This window comes from Purpureocillium takamizusanense, chromosome 12, assembly GCF_022605165.1.
Source record: "Purpureocillium takamizusanense chromosome 12, complete sequence".
Taxonomy (NCBI): Eukaryota; Fungi; Ascomycota; class Sordariomycetes; order Hypocreales; family Ophiocordycipitaceae; genus Purpureocillium; species Purpureocillium takamizusanense.
Genome location: NC_063079.1, coordinates 686,896 through 711,798, shown reverse-complemented (window position 1 = coordinate 711,798; position 24,903 = coordinate 686,896). Strand labels below are relative to the sequence as shown.

The 24,903-nt window shown below is 60.2% G+C and overlaps 8 protein-coding genes across 8 annotated transcripts; 5 read left to right on the top strand and 3 right to left on the bottom strand.

The window, feature by feature from the left end:
* Positions 1-350: 350 nt before the first annotated feature.
* Positions 351-2,061, top strand: JDV02_010435 (uncharacterized protein). The gene is made up of 2 exons (XM_047992176.1): positions 351-1,521; positions 1,678-2,061. The coding sequence occupies exons 1-2, from the start codon at positions 465-467 to the stop codon at positions 1,785-1,787; spliced, it is 1,167 nt and encodes a 388-aa protein (XP_047848189.1). The 5' UTR covers positions 351-464; the 3' UTR covers positions 1,788-2,061.
* A 321-nt stretch (positions 2,062-2,382) lies between these two features.
* On the top strand, positions 2,383-6,837 carry JDV02_010434 (uncharacterized protein). Its single transcript, XM_047992175.1, has one exon. It carries the CDS (start codon positions 3,056-3,058, stop codon positions 6,356-6,358), a length of 3,303 nt encoding a protein of 1,100 aa, XP_047848188.1. The 5' UTR covers positions 2,383-3,055; the 3' UTR covers positions 6,359-6,837.
* A 192-nt stretch (positions 6,838-7,029) lies between these two features.
* Positions 7,030-8,332, bottom strand: JDV02_010433 (uncharacterized protein). Its single transcript, XM_047992174.1, has 2 exons — positions 7,764-8,332; positions 7,030-7,665 (listed from the first exon to the last, which is right to left on the bottom strand). The coding sequence occupies exons 1-2, from the start codon at positions 7,778-7,780 to the stop codon at positions 7,155-7,157; spliced, it is 528 nt and encodes a 175-aa protein (XP_047848187.1). The 5' UTR covers positions 7,781-8,332; the 3' UTR covers positions 7,030-7,154.
* Positions 8,333-9,348: 1,016 nt separating this feature from the next.
* On the top strand, positions 9,349-15,433 carry JDV02_010432 (uncharacterized protein). Its single transcript, XM_047992173.1, has 2 exons — positions 9,349-14,226; positions 14,283-15,433. Exons 1-2 carry the CDS (start codon positions 9,679-9,681, stop codon positions 14,496-14,498), a joined length of 4,764 nt encoding a protein of 1,587 aa, XP_047848186.1. The 5' UTR covers positions 9,349-9,678; the 3' UTR covers positions 14,499-15,433.
* On the bottom strand, positions 14,842-16,812 carry JDV02_010431 (uncharacterized protein). Its single transcript, XM_047992172.1, has 2 exons — positions 16,444-16,812; positions 14,842-16,279 (listed from the first exon to the last, which is right to left on the bottom strand). Exons 1-2 carry the CDS (start codon positions 16,718-16,720, stop codon positions 15,150-15,152), a joined length of 1,407 nt encoding a protein of 468 aa, XP_047848185.1. The 5' UTR covers positions 16,721-16,812; the 3' UTR covers positions 14,842-15,149.
* A 579-nt stretch (positions 16,813-17,391) lies between these two features.
* JDV02_010430 (uncharacterized protein) lies at positions 17,392-19,318 on the bottom strand. Its single transcript, XM_047992171.1, has 3 exons — positions 19,164-19,318; positions 19,004-19,103; positions 17,392-18,902 (listed from the first exon to the last, which is right to left on the bottom strand). Exons 1-3 carry the CDS (start codon positions 19,294-19,296, stop codon positions 17,510-17,512), a joined length of 1,626 nt encoding a protein of 541 aa, XP_047848184.1. The 5' UTR covers positions 19,297-19,318; the 3' UTR covers positions 17,392-17,509.
* Positions 19,319-20,112: 794 nt separating this feature from the next.
* Positions 20,113-21,975, top strand: JDV02_010429 (uncharacterized protein). Its single transcript, XM_047992170.1, has 2 exons — positions 20,113-20,555; positions 20,627-21,975. The coding sequence occupies exons 1-2, from the start codon at positions 20,212-20,214 to the stop codon at positions 21,786-21,788; spliced, it is 1,506 nt and encodes a 501-aa protein (XP_047848183.1). The 5' UTR covers positions 20,113-20,211; the 3' UTR covers positions 21,789-21,975.
* Positions 21,976-22,979: 1,004 nt separating this feature from the next.
* Positions 22,980-24,111, top strand: JDV02_010428 (uncharacterized protein). The gene has a single exon (XM_047992169.1). It carries the CDS (start codon positions 23,053-23,055, stop codon positions 23,797-23,799), a length of 747 nt encoding a protein of 248 aa, XP_047848182.1. The 5' UTR covers positions 22,980-23,052; the 3' UTR covers positions 23,800-24,111.
* The last annotated feature ends 792 nt before the right edge of the window (positions 24,112-24,903 follow it).

Here is a 24,903-nt window from a genome sequence, read left to right as displayed (position 1 = left end):
GGATGGGATATCAGCCGCCAGCCGGCTCAATGCCACGAACATGTTGATACTAGTATCCCAGGCTGCTATGGGCCTCTCTGTCCACTGGATGGAGGTTATCAGAAGTTAGAAGCGATTGTCCATTCTGCTACTTCGCCATGGATATGAGGGAGGCGAGTGAGTCAAGTTGGTGCGTGTAAGAGGAGAGGATCGCTCATCAGCGGAATGAGGCTTGCTGGGCGTGCCAGAGCCACCAGTCTCGTATCGCTCGCTCTACTACCGCCCCTCGGGAGACCCCGGAGGGAGCGATTGAAGCCTCAGGTCGAGTGACGCTTCTTTACAGGCTTTGACGTCTCATTATTAGCAGCACACTCACCACCGACCCGATGCCATCACCATGGCTGACGCCCTGCCGCCGCCTCCACAGCTTCCTCCATCGTCACATTGATGGTAGCGGGCTTACCGCCGACACTTGAACGAAAAAGATGGTCCTCGAGGCGCTGCATCGCTGGTTTCGGCCGCTCCTCGTCGCCCTCTTCCACCCGCGCCTCTCGTGGTCGCTGCGCTGGCGCCTCCTCTTGCTGCAGCCCATCACGCTCCTCACCTACTCCATCAACACGATCCCGTACCTCTTCTCGCGGCCGTTTGTCGTCGAGCACCTACCCCTCGCGCCGGGCCGCTCGCTGCGCGTCCTCGTCTTCAAGGCGCCCGGCCACGGCGTGCGATCGGTCCCCTCCCAACGCGACGACGACGATGATGCCGCTGTAGCTTCAGAAGAGCACCAGCAGCAGCAGCAGAAATCGTCTTCGTCGTCTTCGTCGCCGCTGCGCCCGCTGCACGTCGAGATCCACGGCGGCAGCTTCCTCGGCGGTCTGCCCGAGAGCAACGCCGCCTTCGACGCGCGCGTCGCCGCCGAGACGGGCGCCGTCGTCGTGAGCCTCTCGTACCGGTACGCGCCCGAGCACGTCTTCCCCGCGGCCATCGACGACATCGACGCGGCCATCGCCTGGATCGCCGCGCACGCCGCGCGCCGCTGGGGCGCCGACCCGCAGCTCATGACCGCGGGCGGCTTCTCCGCGGGCGGGAACCTGGCCGTGGCGGCGACGCAGCAGCCCGACCGCCAGGCGCCCTCGGCGACGCGCGTGCGCGGCATCGTCACCTTTTACGCGGCGCTGGACCTGCGCCTTGCCCCGGACGAGAAGCCGCGCCCGCGGGGGATGCCGTCGGCGTCGTCGGATCCGCTGCGCGTGCTGGTGCCGCTGTTTGATGCGTACATGGCGGGCGCGCGGCGGGCGAAGACGACGATGGGGCACAGAGGGGGTGATTATGATGACGGCGACGCGAGGCTGAACCCCGTGCTGGCGCGGAGGGAAACGCTGCCGGAGAGGATGCTGCTGGTGGTGCCGGCGGTGGACATTTTGTACGCGGAGCAGATGGCGTTTGCGGAGCGGGTGAATGGCGAGGATGAGCGGGAGGGACGGAGGGAACGACGGCGCGTGGAGACAATGGTGGTGGACGGCATGTTTCACGGGTACCTGGAGGGTGAGTTTTCTTCTTCTTCTTCTTTTCCTCTTTGTTCTTTATCTTCATCATCATCATCTTCTTCTTCTTCTCTCTACTTTGACTGCTTCGAGGGATGACGATGATGATGATGGTGACGATGTCGTGACGAGGGCAGCTCCAGCTGACTATGCGCAGTGCCGGATGCCATCGTGGAAAAGGAGTTCAAGGACCAGGCGTTTACAAGGGGCGTCGCGTTTCTGCGGGAGACGTATGCACAGCATGGCTGGAGCTGGGGGGCAGCATGAGTGAAGGGTTCAGTTTTGGGAATATGGTATTTGGGCGTTTGGAACGATTAGGAGGGCGTTGGGGACATGATTCCTCTCACTCACTCTCTCGCTCTGGCTCTCACACTCTCTCTCGTGTTTGCCTGTATGTGGCCTGGGATGCCCTCTCTTCTCATGTGATATGGTCATGGACCATGAATGATGTCCGTCCCGTCAGTCACGACAATTTTTTACTCCTAACCCGCACCCAAATCATGGGCCAGGTCATAGTTATATAGCCCACTCCACAAAGTAACTGATTCCCTGACTGGTGAGGGCTGGAGTGACTCGGCAGTTGTTTCTTATAGAAACCTCCAAGCTGCAAAGGGCCAGGCATCAACTGGCTCCGGCCGCTCACGATACGTACAACAAACCGCCTTGAAACAGCCGACGAGTCCCATTCCAGCTCCGCCCGAATAGCACCAAGTTAGCAACCCCGATCCCCATTTGGGCCACAAGACTCGAGGGCCCGCCCCATTGTTCAGCAGCGGCCCCCCAAAAACCACTGGAATGTTTCCCCAGAGACCCTGAATCTTACGACAGTGTCGGGCCCCTCCACACCACCAGAAAAACACCGATTAAAAATTTGTCAAATTCAACGATCGCATGACGACGACGAAATCATTCAATTTTCGGGCTTCAATTCTTCAGGGGCCAAGCGGCGGGACGGGCGCCACCAGACGGTGTTGGCGTCCGCCACGGGCCGACGGGCAGTGGCCCACTGGCTGCTGCATTGTCGACCTGGCAACGGCGGTAAACAAACGCCCGCCGCCTCAGACCACGTCAACGATCACCCATCCGCCCCTCAATTGCCGCCCAACCATTTTTGCCCACCGCCGCCAGCCAGCAGCAAAAGAAAGCCTCGGCGAGCCAACCAGCGTGTGCCTCACACTGCACCTGCACTGGAGCGAGGCCCTCCCCCTCCCCTGCACGCGCGTGCAGCTGCATCCTTGACTTTTGTTTGTCGTCGCCATTGTTGATGTTCCCACCATCCTCGTCCCTGTACAGTACCGCATCTCGCTCGTCCTTTTTTACTTTGGTCTTTTGAGTTTGGCGCCTGTTTTTCTGACGTCTCCGAGAGACGCCTTTTCCCCCGCCTGCAACAGAGACACACATCCTCCACGAAAGCAAGATAGATAAGGTGACCCCCCCTCTTTCTCCGGGCGGGAGTACCTGCATGCAACCTGTTGTTGCCTCGCTGCCAACCCATACCGACATCAAACACACAAACACCGGCACGGCTGCTGGGCATGCCGCGACGCAATCAACGACTGCACAACGACTTTGACTTTGCCATCCACGTGGACCCGTCTTGCATGAGCGAGCCGACAACGTACGACGATATCATGGAGCCAGAGGTGCCCAAGGTGGAGGAGGTCGAGGCTGGTACAACAGAGGATGCCGTTCCGGATGGCGAGGGCGAGCGGGAGGCAGAGAACGTTGCTTTCGATGCCGCCCAGGAGCCGGACGTGGAACGGGTCGATGAGGACGAGGCGAATGACCCAGCAAAGTCCGAGGACCAGGAAGCATTCGTCATGGAGAGCGACCGGCATGAAGAAGCGCTGGCCGACAAGGCCGCCGAAGAACTCGAAGCCGCCTTCGAAGAACTTGTCGATGGCATGGTTCAACAGTCCGCCCAGGACCCTCCCGAGGAGCCTGCTCAGACACCCGACGAGGACGACGTACAGGATGAGGCCCATGATGCCTCAATCAGCACCAGTGAAGTCTCGGAAAGCGCAAACGACGTCACCGAGGTCCATAGCGAGACCTCGGGCCCCAGGGCCGCTGACGACGACCAAACCGACGACACAATGATTGTGAATCACGCCACTGAACACGATGATGCCGCATCACTCACAGACCACGACCGCCACTCCATCGTCGACAGCGAGACAGGTGGGACCCGTGTCTCCGTCTCGAGACGTGGCTCTGCCATGTCGGCGGCCTCTCTCGAAAGCGACCGCCGACGCGCCTCATACCGCACCGAGGCCCTGATACACGCCGCTGCCCGCGACATTGTCCAGCAGCTCGGCCGCCGCGGGAGTGCGCAAGAGGCCAATGACACGGCGGAGAGTAGCTACGTGGCCAACTCTGAGCCCGCGAGCGCCCGCCCGTCGTACGGCGGCTCGTCCGTTGTTGAGCATCACGAGGAAGACGACCATCACGACGACGTAGAAGAAGACCACGAAGACCACGGGGAAGAAGAGCAAGTGCCAGAAGACGACGACCACGGAGACGAAGACCAACAAGAAGAACAAGAAGAAGCACCCGAGGCCGGCGACAGCAGCTCCCACCACGAACACGAAGACGACGTCTTCAGCGACGACAGTCCCCGCAGCTCCATGGGATCCATGTCCGAGGCCGAGCAGTCCAAGATCGAGCAGACGCTCTCCCTCCGCAACATCACGCAGCGCAGCCACTCCCCACGCATCTCCGACATCCCGCCTTCCGACATGGACGACCAGGACTTTGTCGCCACGGTCCGCGGCACACCACGCCCGCCCTTCCGCTCGCCGTCGTCAGTCAGGGCCATGCAGATGTCATCGCCGCCGGCCTCGGTCCTGGGGACGACACCGCGCTCCAGCCGCCGCACCCCCTTGCCCACCGTCTCGCGCCTCGGCTCGCCCTCCGTCTCGGCGCAGTACTCGCCCAAGAAGACGCCTCCGCGCTTCAAGCGCGCCACGCCGCCGCTCGTCCTGCTGCACGTCACGCTGCTTCCCCTGCGCTGGATCTGGGCGGACGTGCTCGAGGCCGCCGACGCGGGCGACCTGAGCCCCGAGGCCAAGTCTCTGCGCGACTCGTGGCGCCAGCTGCAGGAGCGCACCGGCGACACCGTCTCGGACCGTGGCATCCTGCTGCCGCACCCCCAGAACGACTACGAGGTCCTCGAGGAGCGCCTGCTCGAGGCCCTGGAGCTGCCTCTCCGCCGACGCGCGCGCATCCTCGAATGCGGCCACTACCTTGGCCCTGCCAACGAGATGACGCTGCCAGAGGACATGGACAGCGACGGTGACGATGGCGGCGAGTACAACAACGAGTACCGGCACTCGCTCAGTACGAACAGTAGGCGCTCCACGCGCGAGGGCGCCGCAGACAAGACGCACTGGTGCCGGACGTGCAAGTCGGAGATACGCTACGACTCGCTCGGCCAGGGCAGGGTCTTCCGCGTGAAGGTGTACGCGAGCAACGGCCTGATGCGCGGCGGCGCGTGGGAGGCGTGCTGGAAGGAGATGGAGCGCGTCGACGTCGAGCTCGAGCCCATTGTCGACGCCGCCCTCGCGGACGAACTGGCCGAGCTGGCGGCCGAGCAGGAGCGCGCCATGGAGATGAGGGTTGCCGTGGCCGCGGAGCAGCAGCAGGACGAGGAGGATGAGCAGCGGCAACGGCAGCGGCAACCCGAGTACGAAGACACCTTTGTCGAGGAGAACCACGCAGAGGAGCTTGTGCGCGAGTCTGCGCCCGCCCACCCAATAGACGAGGAGCATCATCGCCATGTGGACGTCGACGACCACGAGCATGATGCCCCCGATGACGATGGGGAACAGCAAAGACGACGACGACCGTCTACCCCCGCGCCCGAGGCAACGCCCCCGTACCAACGCGAAGAACGGCGCCGCACCGTGGACGAGGAACGCCTACGTGAAATCTACGGCAGCACACCTCCTGCTCATGCCGAGGCCCCCTCGTCACGCCACGCCAAGGGCGAGTCGGCGACGTACGCAACGCGCGAGACGCCCCCCTCGCCGTCCGTGGCGGCCCACGCGCGACGCGAGCAGGCACGGCATAGGGAGGCGTACCACGGCGGCGGCGGTGGCGGCGGCGCGTCCCTGCCGGAGCTGCTCCTCGAGGCGGGACGGGTAGCCATGCGCGACCGCAAGAACGTGGTCATCGGCCTTCTCAGCCTGCTCATCCTCCTGCTCGCCGCGAGGACGGGCGACAGAGCTCCCCTTCCTCCTCTTCCTCATCATCATCCCGCGGAGACGACGGCTCTCGCTCCCAATGTGCCGTCAGCCAAAATCGAGAGCCACACAGCAGTAGTAGAGTCGCCGGGCGTGCTGGCGACGACGTCGGAGGAACAGGCGGAGGCCATCGTCGTGGCGGCGGCGAGCGCGATGGCTTCGGCCATGACGGACAGCGAGTCTGCGGTGGCGGTTACGACTGCGACGGCGGAGCACGCGAGCCAGGTCTCGGATCCGTGCTCCATGTCGACTGCGAGCGATGTTTCCACAAGTATACTCCGCGTCGTGGAGACTGTCACGGAGACGGTCCGGGAGACGGTGCTAGAGACGACGACGCAGACGGCGACAGCCTCTTCGCCGACAGCGGGAGGCTCCATCTCTACGCCGCAGAGTCTCGACGGTGCCGATCCGGTGGTCACGCAAGGGGACGAAGAGACAGCCCCGCAGGAGACGGAGCTGCCGGCATCCAACGATGAAGCTGTCGAGAAGAACGAGGGAGAGGGGAAGGAGGAGGCTGACGAGACCGGGACAGAGACCAACAACAACGGCGCCGGCGGCGTTGATGATGACAACGACGCCAGCGCAACCGCCTAGGGACGCAGTGGAACGCCGAGAGTTGAATTCAGATGCATGCATGGCGAAGCGCGGAGCGAATAAGACTGAACACTGATTTTTTGGGCATCTGCCGATGTTTTCTTGTTCTGGTCGGAATTGCCGTTTGGCGCGGGGAGGAAGCGAAACACGCCGAGAATGCGCCACCATCAGGGGAAGAAGCAAACAAAGGGGAGGGGAGGTACCAAGGCAAGCAGTGCTTGAGTGAGGAGGGAGTGAGGAGCAAACACAACCGACGGAGAGGTACTTGGACGGGGGTGGTTACTGGTACTGATGAACGAGCACGGGCAATGACGGACGATGTGTGTAGGAGGTGTGTATCAGCGAGACTGAGTACATTGCCCCGCCACGGTCGCTTCTATATATATTACATATCTACACACATGCGCACGGAGAAGACACACACACGCACGCACAAAGCTATACCATACATATCATAATACGAGACGATTGTTACGGCCTAGGAAAAGCTGGGGTTGGTCGGTATGTCTAAAGTAATGAGATGGGTAATGGGCTTCGTGGTGTTGACGTGTGGGATGGTGGTGTAGGGTGGGTGGCGCGAAAGTGCCCTTTTGAGTTCTGGGATGATATCCAGCGGGATGATGGCGTGCACTTTGGGACGCATTTTAGGGCGGAGCATCGTCCTGATCTGACGCCGTAGTTCTATGATCCCACATTCAGAAAAGCACCGAGTTAAAAGACTCGCTGTGGGTTTTTCGGTCATCTCCGCTGCACCATATAATTACACGCAGTAGCCCTGTTCCCAGCAGCAGCAGCTTCACAGCCGAATGTAGATATCCATGCACTCGATCCTCCACTCCCGGCGGCCGAGCAGGCTCCTCAGCCACTCCATGCCCAGGCCCGTCCACTCGGCGCGCTTGGCAGCCACCTGGTCGGCCGCGGCGCCGGCGAGGGCGCGGGCCGTCGAGTTGAGCATCTCGACGACGGTCGCGTTGAAGGCGTCTGCGGCGGCGGCGGCGGCGGCGGCCGTTGCTGCGGCATCGTTGGTTTCGAGGTTATAATGGCCATGTATCGTGGCGTTATGCGCTGCGGATGTGGCGGTCGTCGAGGCTGCCGTTGTTGTTGAGACGGCGGAGGAGCGCGGGAGGAACCAGTCGCTGCGAAAGTCAAAGAAGCAGCGGTCGGACCAGTTGCACGAGGTTAGGAAGAGGATGAGGAGGAGGATGGAGCAGTATACGCAGGGCCGGTTGAGGAAGTAGGTGCAGACGAAGAAGAGGAAGATGAAGGCCGGCGAGGCGTTGGTGGGGATGAAGAGCAGCGGGAGCCAGCTGTATTGCGGGGGGTTCTGTCAGCACGCAGGGAATTCTTGATGAGCTTGGAACAAAGCAGCAGCTCTGTCCGCGGCAAGGCGGTGATTTCTTCGTACCTCCGTAGGCAGAACATGGCGGCGGCGTCGGCAGCAGCAGGCTGACTTGTGGAAGGGGGATGTGGGTGGTGGTGGCTGGTAGTGGCGAGAGAGAGGGCCCTCGAGGGGCGGATCGAACGGGCGCGCAGCGGATGAGGTGGTTGTGCGCAATCGCTTCTCGTCAGAAAGATAGATGGATGTTGTGCTGTGCCGTACTCCTGGGGAGGAAAAAGGTCGGAGAGCGCGTCGTGCGTGCGTGCGCGTGCATGTGTGTAACTCTCGAGATCTCCCGCCTGTCGGTTGGATGTTGTGGTGGGTGGTGGTAGTGGTGGTGGTGAGACGACGACGAGGAATTTCCCAGCGGGTTGAACGAAACTGGGGTCCCGGTCCTGACGAGGTTCAACCGGTCATTGGGAACGGAGCGGAACGTCCGTCTGGCCGGTGGCGCCTGATGTGGCAGGCGGTGCCTGGCGCGCGTGGAGGTGCGCGCCTGTGACGGAACCAGCAAACTGGTGTGGGTGGAGAGGACAAATTCCTACAAGGTACCTAGGTACACTCGTAGGGCTGCTGGTGGTGCTCGGCAGTGGTGGGCATCGGTCCGGCTGGTAAAGGTGATGATGGAATTGATGTTGGCTGGTGGTGGTTGGGCACTTCTATCGCTTGGGTCACACTGGCGAGCGCTGTAGGTACTACGTACTGGAAAGTGCCACATCTGCCCCCAGTAACTGGACAGCCTGGGGCGCTTACATTGTACCATCACCGCCCTGGACGGATCTGTCGCAGCACCTGTTCACCCACTGTACTGCGCTGGGCGCTGCAGCCACATTCATAGCAACGATAGATCCCAAATAGGTAAAATGCCTAACCGACCTTGCCGCTCCCCGTCCATCCCGTCCTGTCTCGGGTCGCTTTGTGCAGCACCTGCAGTGCGCACTGAGAATCCGGGGTGGCTGCCCGTGTCGCTATGCTCTCTGCGGTGCACCTGACTCCACTGGACCCAAGGTCCAACCGGCAAGCGGGCCCTTTTGGTCGCTGCCCGGTGCCCACCACTGCAGTTGGGGTTGGTTGCTGCAGTGGGCTCGCAGCACACTTCACCTCACTTGGGACTTTGGTAGGTACAAAGTACAGAGGGCCTGGGGCTGTCGACCGCAAAACCCAGGGCTGCCAGTCGTCCACGTCACTCCCGTCCATGCCATCGCCGACAGCGGCCGCCGCCCAATCCACCATTCACTCGCTGCCAGCACTTCCCGCCTCCATCACACTGGGTCGCCGCGGGTGCGAATCCATTGCATCCGGGGTGCGTGTTATCGCCGCCCGGCTTTTCTTTCTCCCCAAAACCTCGACCCGTGCATGCCTCAATCTCTTCGCAACTGCGCGTCCGCGAATCACCGTTTGCCTGCCGAGGTGTCTGGCTGGCAAACAGCTCGGGACCTGCAGTACTGTACCTCTCGTAGCCAGGTACCTAAAACCACTGCCTGCGCAGGCGCTCGTCACTGAAATAGAGCGTGTGAGCGAGCGTTGGGCGTCGACGCGCGCACCGTTTTGGGCGCCCCCTGGCCCCGCTTACTTAACCCCCATTTTTTTTCTCTTTCCGCCCACCGCCCACCGCCCCGACTTGGCAAAGCAACAGGAGCTCCAGCCTGCTTTTTGCTCGTCACTTTTTTCTCCCGCCCCTTCACACCTTATTACCACCGAGACCGCATCACCTCGCACCACGGAGCACCACCTTCGCCATCGATTGCGAGACGGTGAGCTTCGCGCGCCGCGATTGCAGTCTCGCTGCACGTCTTCTCCTTCCTCTAATTTCCCTTGAAAATTCTCCGAATCGACGACGCTTGCTCCAAGGGCCGCGGCTTCGCCTCTTCTCGCTGCAGTCTCTGTCCGCCTTGGGCGTTGGCTTTCGACCGCCTCTCCCTCCGCTTCGGCGACCGCCACGATGGACTTGCCGCCGGCTCCAACGCCGCCCGTCAACAGCAGCAATATGCCATCCAATGCGGATCGCACTTCGAGCCTGCTGAACCTGCTCAAGTTCAGCGGCAACAATGCCGCTGCCGCCGCCGCCGCCGGTTCTGGTGCCCAGCAGCAGCAGCAGCCCCAGCCGCCTGCCGCCGCCCAGCAGCAGCAATCGCCGCCGCCGCAGCAGCAGCAGCCTCAACCACAGCCTCAGCACGGCCACCAGTCCCGGCAGCCAAGCTATGGCGAGACGGGCCAGTACCATTCCACTCGCCTGCACCAGCCTGCGCCGACGAGCGCTGACCCTACAGGCTTGCTGGCCGCGCTCATGAGAGGTGCTCAGGAGGCCGATGAGCCCCGGCAGGCCCCTGTCTCCCACGCTCCCGCGCAGACGCACCAGCCCTCGACCACCTTTGGCGCTGGTTCGCCCTCGGCCGATACTAGATCATATCTGCTCAACCTGCTGAATCGGCCCAAGCCTAGCCAGACGGACCAGCCGCTGCTCACTGAGTCGACGCGGTCCAACGGTCCGACGCCTCAGTCTCCGGACGCTGCCGCCGATGTTGGAAGATATTTCGGCCAGTACCAGCAGCCTCAACAACAGGCCCAGGCCCAGGCCCAGCCTCAACAGCAGCCGCAGTCGCATGGAAACAGCGTCTACCAGGCTGCACAGCAGTATCAGGCCCGTCACCACGACCCTGAGTCGTTTGCTCACGTCCAGCACCCGGCGTCGAATGTCAGTTCCTTCTCCTTCGCCCACACGCAGGAGTCCTCGACTGACATGTCCGCCATCTACCACCAGCTCATGGATAGCCTGAGCCAGTCCTCTCCCCAGAGCCAGCATACGCACCAGTCCGCCGGCGGCGCTTCCTACCATCATGCCCTGAAGAAGGAGCATGCATCCCCCGCCGGCTCCCAAAAGCTTGACCAGTCCCACTTGGGCAGCGAGCGCAGCCCCGTCATGAGTGCTCCCGGTCCCGCTCGTGGGCCCCTCGACCGCAGCTCATCGCTCCATTCGCATCAGTCATTGCAGCAGTCTGTCAAGCAGACGCCCCCGGCCGACTTCGACAGTGCCGGCCCGCCCGACAAGAACAAGGAGACGGTCGCAGAGGCTGTGCACGACCTCGCTGAGAAGGCTGACCGCGATGCTCGCGAGGCTCTGGCCAGAGCGGAGCAGAGTCTGGACGAGCCTGATCGTGCCGAAGGCATCGACAAGTCAGAGACTTCTCGTGATGACCAGGAATGGTCCAGCGAGACCATCCGCAATGTTGAGAAGCAAATCATCGACGACATTAAGAGCAACCAAAGCAAAGCTGAGCCGCCGAGGTTCGATTCGCCGGAGCCCGCATATAACGAGTCTGGTGCCGAGGCACAGGCTGTGGCCGATAGCTGGGAGAGCGCCGACCAGGAGGAGATTGTCGTCATCGAGGAGAAGGAGGCCCCGCCTGTCCGGGTGTACAACTTCCCCATGAAACCGTGGATCTCCATTTCTCTCCAGGAGGGCACGACTGAGCCTCGACCCGAGTTCCGTGACGAGTCCATCATGGATATCGCACGCCTCAAGAAGGAGTTCGACCAGATTGACCGCAACCTCTACACGGCCTCTCAGACGTACATGACCTACGGCATGTCCAAGCAGGGCGGCCTACGCGTCATCCGACAAGACGACGGCAAAGATGCCAAGGTCTTCACCGACACCAAAGACCGCATTTTCAACGTGGCGATGTCGGTGACGCCTGCTGACAACGAGAGTGTCCAGCGCGAGGCCATCATTGGCACCGGCATCAGCGGTACCGTGTACTGGGTCCAGATCAAGGATGGCGAAAAGGACCACATCGAGGACGCGCACCTCGAGCAGTACGGCTTTGCCCTCCCGCCCATGGCTACACACGATGGTGACACCCCCGGTGGCGTCCTCAAGACTAGGGCTCGGGCGTCCACCATTCACCCCGAGTATTTCGCCGTCGGCCGAGGCAAGTCCATCAACTTCATCTGGCCCTCGTACATCCTGCAGAACAGCCTCTTCAAGACGGGCCACGACCGTGTCGTCGACACGGAGACTCTGCTCAAGCAATGCTCCCTCAAAATCAACACAGGCAAGGCCGGCAAGGACTTCACCTTTAGCCAAGACGACACGGTCGTCGTCTCCCTCGACAAGTCTGGCCGGGTCAAGTTCTGGGATGTCCGCGACCTCACGGCCTCTAAGGAGGGCTCTGATCCGCGCGCTCCCGTGCCCGCCCAGACGTCGCTCGAGGTTAAGGAGCCCCTGATGACCCTGGCTAGCACCCCAGAGGGCGAAAAGGCATGGCCCACCTCGGTCCTGCTTCTCGACAAGCAGCGCCCCTACCAAAAGCGCTGCGCCCTGCGCTACATGATTGTGGGCATGAAACAGAACCACACCATCCAGCTCTGGGACCTTGCCCTCGGCAAGCCGGTCCAAGAGTTCAATCTGCCTCACAGCAAGGAATCCGATGCCGTCTGTAGCGTCATGTACCACCCGGCGAGCGGCATGATCGTCATTGGCCACCCGACACGCAACTCGGTCTACTTTGCGCATCTCTCGGCTCCTAAGTATAACCTGAAGAGTGTCTCGCAGGCAGAGTACATCCAGCGGCTCGTCGCTCAAGACTCGTCCATTCCGCAGCCGGACAGCACCGCTGTGATAAGCGGTGTCCGCGAATACTCGTTCGCCAATAGAGGAATCATCCGTAGCCTCGACATTCTCTGCACGCCCGCCATGGTCCAGGATGCCGACGAGCCTACGCTATTCGAGCTCTACGCGATGCACTCCAAGGGTGTTGCTTGCCTCCTGGTCAGGCAGAACGAGCTTGGGTGGTCCAAGGACAATAAGGTCCTCGACGCCGTGGATGCCGTGAAGGAGGGCGTGGTCACCGTCTCCAAGCTCAAGACACCTCAGCAGCCTGAGCTCGGCACCAACGGAGAAGCCCAGGTCCGCATCGCCAACCGCGGCAAGGAGTCTTCGCTTCAGACAACGCCGGCAGCCAGCGACGTCGCTCAGCGCGGTGCCGAATCGGTCACGCCCATTAAACTCAAGAACGAAACGAAGGAAGCAGAGACGCCGGCCCAGTCTTCCAAGGAGAGCCAAGTTGAGAAGCCAGAGAAGAAGTCGCGCAAGAAGAAGGGCAAGGAGCCCGAGTTGGCTGCCAATGGCGCGACCAACACTCCCCGCGTCGGCTCGAAGCCCGATGCGCCCAAGGTCACCAGCAATGTGGTTGCCAATGCTGTTTCCGCGGAAGCCCTTGACTCTGCCATCGTTGGCATGGAGACCCGCCTGACGGCGGCCGTGTCAGACACGCTGAAGTCGTCGCTCAAGAACCTGCATGGCAAGATCGACGAAGGCGCCCGCGTTCGCGACGAAAGCTTTAACCAGCACCAGATCAAGCTCCTTGACATGGTGTCCGAGGTGCTCAACGAGAACACTCAGAAGGTGCTCGAGTCCCTTATCCACCATCAGTTCACCGAGCTGGTCATCCCCGCCATTGGCGACCACGCCGGCAAGGCCGTGACGGAGTTGCTCCAGACCAAGCTGCAGCCGCAAGTCGCGTCGTCCGTGCAAAAGGAGATCCAAGGCTCCTTGCCGCACGCTCTCAACCGCTCCCTGCGGTCGGCGGATTTCGTCAGTGCCATTTCGGACCGCGTTGGGGCTGCTGTCTCCACTGGCGTGCAGCAGGAAGTTCTGAACACGCTTACCCAGCGTCTGACTCCTACATTCTCCAACATCGCGAGCCAAAGCGCCCAGCGTGTGGCTGGAGAGCTCCACCAACAATACCAGGAGCAGTTTGAGCACATGAAGGCACAGCATGCGGCCGATTCCAACAAAATTGACCAACTGCTTAACTACGTCAACCGGCTGACGGACATGGTGTCCACCATGGCCGCCTCGCAGACCGCCCTGCAGCAGGAGTTTCTGAAGCTCAAGCAGCAGCCCGTCCACGAGCTTCCTGGGGGTTCCGGGGCACAGGGCCAGCAGGGTCACCAGAACATCCCTCATGGGTACGCTGGTGGCATGGCCGGCAGTAACGCGCCGAGCCACCATGGAAGTTATCCTCCCAGCCAGGTTATGAGCCAGCAGTACTCGAACAGTCAGCAGTACCAGCGCAGCTCGCAGCCGGTGACGAGCCCCCAGGGTACAGGTGTCGCTCCGTCTGAGAACGTCGGTCCGACCGGTGTCAGCGCTCTTGCTGGCGCGTTCGCCAACCAGATGAGCCGTAGTGAGGTCGAAGCCGAGTATGAGCTCACTCAGCGCATCCACAAGATTGAGATGGCTATCCAGGACGGCCGTCTCCAGGACGCCATGATCCAGTGGATCCAGAGCGGCCACGAAAAGGAGATTTTCAGGCGCTGCTTGAGCGGCTACTCGCCCAACCGCTTCGAGAGCCTTGCGCCCCTGCTGTTGTTGGTCGTGATTGCTACTATCTCCAAGGACCTCAAGCCGGGCCCGCGCCTCAAGCAGGAGATTGATTGGATCGAGATGGCTGTGCGCGCCTTCAGCGACAGCCTGCCCAACTTGGTGAGTCGACCCCGAAACTTTCTTGCGGATTCCGAACGGGAGCTAACATGGCATAGGACTGGGACGCACAAGGGCAGAATGGCGAGGTGATGAAGAGCGCGTCGCAGACGATGAATCTCCTCGTCGGCAGGCTTCAGCCGCTGCTCTCTGCCTACAACAGCGGCTACCCGCTGGATCCGTTCCTGGCGGGCGTGGACAAGGGCAAGATTGAGTGGATTGTGGGCGCGTCGGAGCACATTGAGTCGTTCAACTCGCACCGCCGCTACGACTAGAGGGCTCAGACTCATGCCCCGCCGAACCTTGGCGCAGATGCGCTTGGAGTATGGTGAATACTGGGACCTTTGTTGTCTTGCGAAGCGGCTCGTTGCAGCCCAACGGGCAGTCTTTGTTTGTTGGTACTGGATGCTGGCTCTGGTTGTTTACTTGTTTCCGCCGAATCTCGTCTTGCAGGTGACGACGATACCCGCCGCACTTGTGCGCGCATCGGTCTTTTTACGATTGAACGATGTAAGATCAGGGGGAGGAGGACCACGGCCGCCTTTTGTCATTTGTGCAACGTTTGGCGATACATGAGCGGGAGGGGTCATTGGTTCCGGAGTGAAAGCTCCGCGGCAGCGCTGACGGCGGACGACATTGCCCTGGGTTTCTGTTCGATGACGGGGTCGGAAGACTCTGGGAGGGTTGATGTGTCATGTTGTATGTCGGTTTTATATAGTGTACAAAATAGGGCTAACTCTGCCTAAGTATCGCATGTGGTGTTTGCCCTTGCCGAGGTGACTCAGAGTATAGTCACAGATTTATTCGTACGACTAGTAGAGTCGTGCAGTTGGGTCTATGGTCATGTTTTACTCGCAAGGTCATGAAATCATGTTATCGTCTACTGCCGCCTGCCGCCTGCCCACCCTGCGATATGGCAATCTTGCTCACTCCGAGACCTTGATGACGACCTTGCCAAAGTGTTTGCCCTTTGCGAGGTAATCGAAGGCGTCCTTGGCGTCGTCAAAGTCAAAAATCTTGTCGACGACGGGCTTGATCTTCTTGTCCTGGTAAAAGCCGAGCATCTCCTCGAAGCGGTCCTTGGGCCCGTTGATGATGCCGCGGAGGATGACGTTGCGGCGCAGGGCCAAGACGTTGACGTTGAGGCGATGCAGCTGGGGCGTCTTGTCATCACCTCCGCCATTTCCGCCGTTTCCACCGCCGTCGTCTTCGTCGTGCTTGCCCGACAGGTAGCCGATGCAGTTGATGACGCCGCCAAAGGCGACGCTCTCAAAGGACTTGCGGAGGGTGCGGGCGCCGCCCGTCTCGAAGATGACGTCGGCGCCGCGGCCGTCGGTGGCGCGCATGACGGGCTCCTGCCACTGCCAGTGGGTGCGGTAGTTGATGCACGTGTCGGCGAGGCGGAGGTGGTCGCGGGCGCGGCGGAGCTTGTCGTCGTCGGAGGAGGTGAGGATGGTGTGGAGGCCGGCGGCGTGGGCGATTTGGAGGGCGGCGATGGAGACGCCGCCGGTGCCTTGCATGAGGGCGGACTTTTTTGTCTTTTTCATGGTCTTCCCCGTCTGCTGCTGCTGCTTCTCCTTCGTCTCCGTCTTGCCCTTTGCGTCAACGTAAACGTCATCGGTGGTAGTGGTGGTGGTGGTAGTAGTGGTAATATCCGGCGCAGGGGGGTCTGGGTCCTGCTCCGTGCCGATGTGCTCGCCGAGGGGCCGCATCCAGTTGAGGCTCGTCCAGGCGGTGACGGCGGCGATGGGCAGGGTGGCGGCCTCGGCGGCGGAGAGGTAGTCGGGGCAGCGGACGAGGCCGCGGGCGGGGAAGACGCGGTACTGGCAGAGGACGCCGGGGAGGGGGTAGCCGAGGCCGGAGGCGAGGGCCTCCTCGCGGAGCGGGGCGGAGAGGTCGTCCTGGAGGAAGATGGAGATGACGCGCGTGCCGGGCGGGAGGTTCGACGAGGTGGAGGGGGAAGAGGAGACGACGGTGCCGGCCATGTCGGAGCAGGGCACGATGGACTCGCCGGGGGAGAGGAGGGAGGGGTGGTGGTTGTATTCGCCCTTGATGACTGCGGATATGTCATGTTAGTTGAGTCACTGGCCTGCACGGCTTCGCCCGATGGATGGATGGATGGATGCAGGGTTGTTTTTTCATCTTGGCATTGATGAAGAGAGAAGAGGCTCCATGGATGGATGAGAGAAACTGGGCAACGCAAGCAAGCATGCGACGCACCCTCGGTGTCGCGGTAGTTGAGGCTCACGGCCTCGATGCGCACCAGCACCTCGCCGTCCCGGGGCTGCGGCACGTCCACCTCACTCTGCTGGAGCTTGTCGAGCCCGTCGAAGACAGTGGTCCACTGCTTCATCTTCTTGGGCGGGGGGTCCATGGTCGTGGTGGTAACGCTGGCGACGCTGCTGCTGGACGCTCGTTGCTGCTGTTGCTGGTGTTGTTGCTGTTGCTGGGAGGTACGGCCGAGGCTGGTGACGGTCTGCCAGAGCGACGACGCCATTGACGACCGCTGTTGAGAATGTTGAATTTCTGTGTTATGGATCGGAGGCGGACTTGGTAAAGGACTGGGGAAGAGGGATGTGTAAGTCGCTGAGTGGCGTGGACGATGCTGATGTGATGCTGCTGCTGATGGACATGGAGGTTCTCAAGTCCACGGCGTCAGGAGTGGGTTGCTGGTTGCCCGGAAGAGTACGTGTGTCATTGTTATTCTTAGTAGCGCAGATCGAGCCTGACGCGGCCGTTTCGGATCCACCGTATCGTCATGCCGTCATGGTGATTGATGGCTGGCGGATAGGCGGCGGGTTCTGGAACTCGGAAGCCACAGATGCTTGGTGCGCTAGCGTAGCCGTGCCGTGGACAAAGTCAGCAGCGGGTAGCGGCAGCGGGATTTGACGGCTCCAGGCTTCAACGGCCATTTCAATGACTTATGGTGCACCGAGGTGAGAGTCTATGCACTGAGTCGTGGGAGATGGGTTGATGGATGCTCGGCAGTTTAATGGTCTCGGCGCCTCGGTTCATGGGAAGGGTCACGAATTAGTTGAGATTTCAATTGTAACAGCTGAGTCTATGCAACTCGCTCGATGCCTGCTTGACCATCTTTCGTTTGTTTTGCTTCCCACAGCCTTAGGAATATTGCAGCGCTATAAACCTGGCCTCCGACTGGAAGCTTGCATCACGACAGCGCGGACAGCAGACCAGACAAGGTACTGAAAAACCTCCATGGACCCGCGAGACACGGACCAACAAATACCATTATTCAAACTGAGATTGAAAACACAAATGGAGTGCCTCATGTCCTGATCATCACAACAGCCTCCGAGTCGGCCACCGTCACCGAAACACCGCCCCTGCCATCCGCCCTCACCCGCTCGTCCGTCGTCCTCCCGGCGACCCTGACCGGCTTGCCGTTGGAGGCAGCCTCGTACGCAAAGCCATTAAAGGTAATGTTGCCTCGGTCTCGCGCCCCGGGGGCAGTCAGGCGCTTCACCACCCAGTTCGACCGCGGCGCAACGCGGATCGTGTGCTTCTTGGACCCACGGCGGCGGCTCCCCTGCGTTGCCGACGCAGAGCCGTCATCGTGCTCGCGCAGGTTCAGGACTGCCAGGCGCCTCAGCTCGCCGTTGATGTAGGCGCCATACGCAGAGTCTACATCCTTGTCGCTGCCGCTGCTGCTGCTGATGTCGCTACCATCATCAGCATCACCCCCGAGCGCCAGCGTCTTCACCTGGATCCCGTCGGCGCCGGCGAGAAACGTCCCCGCCGCGAGCTTCCCGTAGTAAGGAGGCTTCGTCTGCAGGGGCGCGACGGGCGACCACGCGGCGTAGGGCGACCCCACGCTCTGGTGGAAGTGCAGGCGCTTGATGACGCCCGTGGAGGCGGCGCACAGCGAAAACTCCATGCCCCAGAGCGCCGCGCCGAACACGTCCGACAGCCCGGCCGCGCCGCCGCCGTACAGGCTGTTGTGCTCGCCGATGACGTAGTCCGCGGGCGTGAGGCCGCCGATGGATGCCGCGTACGCCACGTGCCGGCCGATGGACGCGGCGACGGCCGTGTGGTTCATGAGCGTGGCCTGGAGCGTGACGCCAGGCTGCGTCGCGCCGCCCATGTAGTTGTGCACCGATACCTGCGTGACGCGCCTGATGGAAGCATCATCATCATGACCCCCCGCGGCGGCGTTGGCGGCGCTGATTATGTCCGGCACGCGGAGCTTAGACCTAGGGGAGCTGACCGAGGGGAACATGTACTTGATGTTGTTGTTGTTGCTGTTGCTGTTGCTGTTGCTGTTGCTGTCGCTCGCTGCTACTACTAGATCGGGGCACGCCTCACGCAGGTACGCCTCGAAGCGCGCCGTGGCGTTGGACCATTCCGAGACGTACTGCGCGACGGAATAGTCCTGAGGCCGTCTGCTGCCAATGTACAGGTCCGGCTCGTTGCCAACCTCAAAGTACGCGAGCTGCCCGCGCAGAGCCCTGCAGGCCAGGGGCACCGTCTCCCGCAGCGTGTTGAAGCCCGACGAGTTCCACGTCGCGAGGTTGAAGCCGTGGGAGTAGCGCGTGCCCGCGGGCAGTGCGCCGTACGAGTCAAAGAAGCTGGGGCCGATGCACTGCCATGCGCCGGGGTCGGCATTCTTGCAGCTCCCTGCTGTTGGTGTGGTGAGGGAGGCATCGAAGATGGCGCGATCACTTGCGGAGGGGGCACTGATGTCAACCAGAGCTCTCTGTTGACTTGGGTAGGGGACTGCGCTTCGCGGGCGCGCCGGCGGCAGATGATGCGAGGGACTTACGCGGAGTTTCCACCGACACGAACCACCAGGGGACTCTCTTGTGCCTTGACGAGGTTGTCAATCAGATTGTTGGAGAATTCGTTTCGGTTGTCCTTTGTGCCTATGCCATGCCATGGTGTCAGCATGTGCCTCACGGAGCACAAACGAGCATACTACTCACCAGCCCACTGCGGGAATCCGATGAGCTCAATCGACAGAGACACATAAGACGAGAACAGCCCCGGGGTTTGACCGGCGGCCAGGACAGCCGGCAGCATCAGCAGTGCGGTCGCGGTCGCGGTGAACTTGGCCATTGCGCCGTCGTTTCGTCAACACATCTGTGAAAGCGAGATGATATCGTCGCGCCCGAGGCGTGGTCTTCTCACGGCGACTACTCCATCAACATAAATACTTTGCACTCCGTCGCCTCCAGTCACCAGCTTACACTACGTGTTGTCTGTCGTACCGTATGTGGGGGCCCTTGTATTATGCTGGCAGAGAGCGTCGTTTTTCCAGCTATCGGCTTGGTTCCAGACATGGCCCCCTAAGATCCATGTAAGCACTTGGATGCAGTGCATGTGCAACGAGTGCGGATTCCTGGTGTGATGTGCTGGTGGCCCCAAGAAGGCGACGAGCGTTCTGAAGTTATGAACAGACACATGCACGAGGCAGACTTTCCACTTCGTCTTGAATAAAATAAATCTTATGGCTTACCGTTCTGGCAACCAAATCATTGCCGCGTAAATACGACAACTCTATGTGAAGCCCTAGCCAGAGCACGCCTACCATTTCTCATCGATACTTTCATTCTCGTTGACATCCGTCCACCGTCCTCCTGTTCCTGGCACAGTCTCCTGGTGGCGCCGGCACTAGACAAGCCGATTCGGCCCTTCCCCAGGCTCCCCCGAGCGTCCGCAAAACACTGCCGATCCGCTCAAGCAGTGCGCGTAACAATCGTGCGCTTCTCTATGAATGAGGGGCCGGATCAGAGATGCGTCAGGTACGGGTCGTACACGCAACTATCACGACTATCTACTACCACTGCGACCTCTCAGCATTGCAAATCCTCTTTCGAGTGGCCTTGAGAGAGTCCATGGACCAATGTCTATGTCTGGCGTTGCGCCAATGGTCCATGACGTCAGTCAGGACAATGCAACGGCGCAACTTGCACGCCTTTCCATAACCAGTTTGCACCTTACACCTGCGAGCGCTCAGACCAGCATGCATTGATGATACGACCTCATTTTCTTCCACTTGGTCGCCTCTGCGAGCTCTCGAACAGAGCGAACGCTCAATTCATCTCGGCAGCACCACCATGTCGACCGAGACATAATGTTCAGGCGGTCCGAGCCTTCAAAGCTGCACCAATTCTGAGCTCGTATCACGCTCAGCAGCGGATCATGAAGCGCCAGGCCTCATCCGCCGCGGCGGCCTCCCCGTCCCGCAGCAAGAAGCCCCGGCCACAAGTGCCCGACTATCATCTAACCCCCTCGCGTAAGAATGACGACGGAAGCGCTATCTGGCCGGCACCCGAGGATGAAATTGAGCGAGCACGGGACTTCATTGTTGAATGGTACGCGAGCCCGTGCCTTTGGTCCATCTCATTCTCGAGAGTCAGTTCATGTGACTTACAGCTCTCGGCAGCGTCGCTTCCCATAAGAAGACCATCATTGTGCCGGACAAGGACGCAGACGGGTTAACCTCTGGCGCGATTTTGCGAAAGACGCTCATCCTCCTTGGCTTAGAGGCAGAGCTCATCGAGGGCCACGTCCTCGGCAAGGGTCACACAGTTCACGACGAGGCAGAAAGGCAAGCCATAGCCGCCAAGGAGCCGGCGTACATCTTCGTCCTGGACCAGGGCTCACGGAAGTCGCCCCCCATCATCGACGCTCCTCACAAGGCTCTCATCATCGACCACCACTGGGCGCTGGATGACGACTTCCCCGAGCGGTCTCAGCACGTCACCGCCTGCAACTCACCCCCCGTCGCGACGAGCTCGTTGCTCACCTACCACATCTGCTCTGGGCTCCATGACGACGTCGAGCGGCAGTGCGACTGGCTCTGCGTCATGGGCACGCATGGCGACCTGGGCAACACGTTGAAGTGGGAGCCCCCCTTCCCCGATATGAAGGGCACCTTTAAGACGTACACCAAAAAGGCGCTCAACGACGCCGTGTCGCTCATCAATGCGCCGCGCCGCACCGCCTCGTACAACGTCCCCATGGCATGGAACGCCCTGCTCGAGGCCAGCTCGCCCGCCGACCTTTTGAAGAACCGCCAACTCTTGTCCGCTCGAGCCGAGGTCAACGCAGAGGTGGAGCGCTGCACGCACACCGCGCCCAAGTTCTCCGCCGACGCGCGCATTGCCGTCTTCCGGATCAGCTCCGAGGCGCAGGTCCACCCCGTCATCGCGACGCGATGGGCCGGCCACCTGCAGAGCTCCAAGCTAGAGGTGGTTCTCGTCGCCAACGAGGGATACCTGCCGGGCATGGTCAATTTCTCGTGCCGGATACCGCGCAGTGCGAGGGCGCGGGACCCCCCGGTCAACATTATCGAGACGCTGCGGAGCCTCGCGGACAAGGCATCGGATCAGACGCTGCGGGAGCGCCTGGGCGAGTCGTTTGCGAGGGGCCACAAGGAAGCAAGTGGGGGTATCGTGCCAAAGGGAGAATTCGAGGAGCTGATGGCTGTGCTCGAGATAGACAGGAACGCTCCGCAGCCAAAGGTTGCTAATAATAAGGGCAGGCGGCTGGACGATGGCGACAAACAGTCTAACACGCTGGACAAGTACTTTAAAAAGAGCTAAGAAACACTGAAGCGTTTTAGTGCCTTGTCGTCTTGTGTCTGTGATGTTGCGTCCCGAGCGTTCAGAAATCATTAATACAGGATTTGCCTGTTTGCGGGCCAGAGCACAGTTGAGTGCAAGCGTCAAACCGACACAACCACTACATGCAAGCATTCAGTGCCTCCGTGATGGCGCCCGTCCAATGATGTGTTTGTAATTGAGTTGGTTCAATTCCTTAAAGCCTCCTCAAGAGTCAAAGTAGTTGGGAAAGAGGTGTGGCGTCGGACCATGGCAACGTTACTATCGTCAACGAAGCAGTGGACCACCACTGACAAGATACATGTACACGAGGTCCGGGTAACGCCTCGTATTGTCCGGTTGTTTTCAGTACTACTTCATACATGAAGAGACAGGGCATTGCAAAAGATGTAGAGTTATCGTCGATTGCTCATGCCTCCATCTGTGAATTTACAACAGGGCTGGCGGCTCGCCATCCCCGCAACGCAAACGTTCTGGTTTGGTGTTGGCATTAGGCAAACGCCTTATGCTCGTAGATATTTTGTGTGCTCTTCCTTGGCCACAGCTCTGCTGGTTCCCTCCCAGGTCTCGGTGCTGAAGCATATCTGCACGCCTACCAGCGTGACCTCAGCGCATAATTGATGAGAGCTGACAAGAAACGTAAAGTTGAAGGAGCCGACGTCTGACGAGCGGCTTGGGGGCGGACTCCCACGGCCATTCTTTTTCCACCAACAACAGCGCGCCTCGGAGCGTCGTACCTGAAGAGGCTTGCGCTACTGACGATCACTCCCGCTTTCCCCACAGAGCCAAGAGAGCTTGGCCACGGCATGTGTGAAGCCGGCGGCGGTCCTACACTAAAAAAAAACCTGGGGTCGAATGGAGAGACTTCGGTCGCACCATGATACAGCGGGACAACGAATCGTTCGTCGTCCAGTCTAGGAAGGCTCTGGATGGTGCCGACTCGGGGCTACCGATATGGAAGGAAAACTGAGTTTCTGGTGTGATAGGTGGAAACTCAACCGGGCTTGTCGCAGTAAGAGAATCGGTGAGACCGTGGGCTGTCGTATCGAACCCAATTGCAGCAGCATCAGCAGCAGCGTTACATCGACTGTCCAGACGAGACGAGACGAACTCCATGTCAGCACGAGAGTATTTAAGAGAGGAAACGCCTCGCCGGGCTGAAGCAATTCTTCATGACAGCCGTTTTGCGTCTTCAGCCAGTTCTCTCATTTACTGAGCATTCCCGTGAAAAGAAATTGAAAGAAAAATGAAGTTTTCTCAATCTCTCACGGGCAGCGGCATCGCTGTCCTTTCCCTCTTCTTCAACCTGAGCGTTGCTCTTGACCCCAACTGCGCACCCGGTGGAAACTTTGACCTATCCAAATGGACCCTACAACTTCCCACCGGCTCCCCAGGCAAGCCAGATAGCATTCCCGGCTCGAAACTCCAAGGCTGCAGTGGCTACCACAGCGACGTCTTCCTCACCGACAAGAGCACCGGTGCCATGGTGATGAAGGTATCCGGGTCCCCATCGTCGACCGGTTGTGTCACGACGCCCAACAGCAAGCACTGCCGGACCGAGCTGCGCGAGTCAAGCCCGCGCAGCTTCGACCCCACGAGCCCCGTGAACCGCCTCGCCGCCGACGTCAAAGTCACCAAGCACGGCGGCGAGATCTGCATCGGGCAGATCCACATCGACGACTCCATCTCCACCAAGCCCGTCGCGGAGCTGTACTACAACGCCAAGGGCGACCTCAACATGGGCGTCCAGCAGTGCCGCACCTGCACGCAGAAGAGGACGTACATCGACAACGTGCCCAGTGGTCAGCGTCTCACCTATGAGATTCGCTACGAGGGAGGGAAGCTGTCCGTGAGCATCAACGGCAAAGGGTTCAAGGCCCTATCTCAATATGACCTCAACAACCCCAAGAGTTACTTCAAGGCGGGCAATTATAATCAGGGTGAGGGAGCAACGGAGATACAATTCTTCAAGCTCACAACAACACACGGGTGAGGTCGGGGCCATGGGGTGCACGAGGCTTGCCGAACTTGCTACCCGAACTTTCACTTGCGTTTTGCTTGGTTTGTTGCGCGAAAATTGTTCATGTTGCTAGGACAAAAGCTCCTGAGGGAGGAGACATGCCCAAAAAGCACACGTGCATTGGTAGCGAGGACTCGTAATGCCAATTCATAGACCCTGTCAGCCATCGCTTGTGTTTCAATTACCCACAGGTTTTCATAGGTGACCTGAGCACGCCATCACCCACGGCGACATTCATGGGTTCATATCGTATCACTTAGTAGTAGAGCTTCTCTTTCACGAGCCACCCGCAAGGCCAAACGAAAGTGACTGAAACAGTACGGGTATAGCTGGGCCACTATTTTGCAGTCCTGGAGCATCTATAAATCTCAGACTTTGATCCCAGCGCGTACGACACACAACTTCAATCTGTACGTCTGGCTGTCATCTCAAAAACACAACCACTGCTACCATTCTGAACAAGCACACCGCCAAGGTTGTCCAAGACAAGAATCGAGTGGCCAAAAGGGAGCACGGAGTACGATATTTTCGCATCCAAGGTAAGATTGTGTCGCCCTTGCACAGGATCTGCTTGGCTATGGCATCTGTCCCTATTGGATGAAAGGCATCCATGGCTGAAGACTTTATTTCCGCAAAAGTATGGGGCTAACGGCAAAGTTCAAGCGCTGTCTAAGTCCCGACCAAGACAGGCCTCATGTTCCTACTCAACCTCTGTCCCGAGCTCGTCGTCCTTATCGGTGAGAATGTGAGAAGACGGCGAGATCTTCTGGCGCTCTCTAGGGCGCACCCTGCGTTACATGCTCTCCTCTCTCGGTGCCTATATCGTCTCGATGCTAAGAAATATCACGGTTCAGCCCTGTACTGGGCGGCAAAGCATGGCAAAGTGGAGACGGCAAAGGCGTCTCTCAAGTATGGGGCGTCCGAATATCTCGACAAAGTCTTTGTTGAGCGTGATCGTGGCAGTGGCGGCGGTGGGAAGGAAAAGCATCCGAGAAAGTCTAGAGCATCAATGACTCCATTGATGATGGCTGCGGCTGGGGGGAACTTCGAGATGGCCCAGCTGCTTCTCAAAGAGGG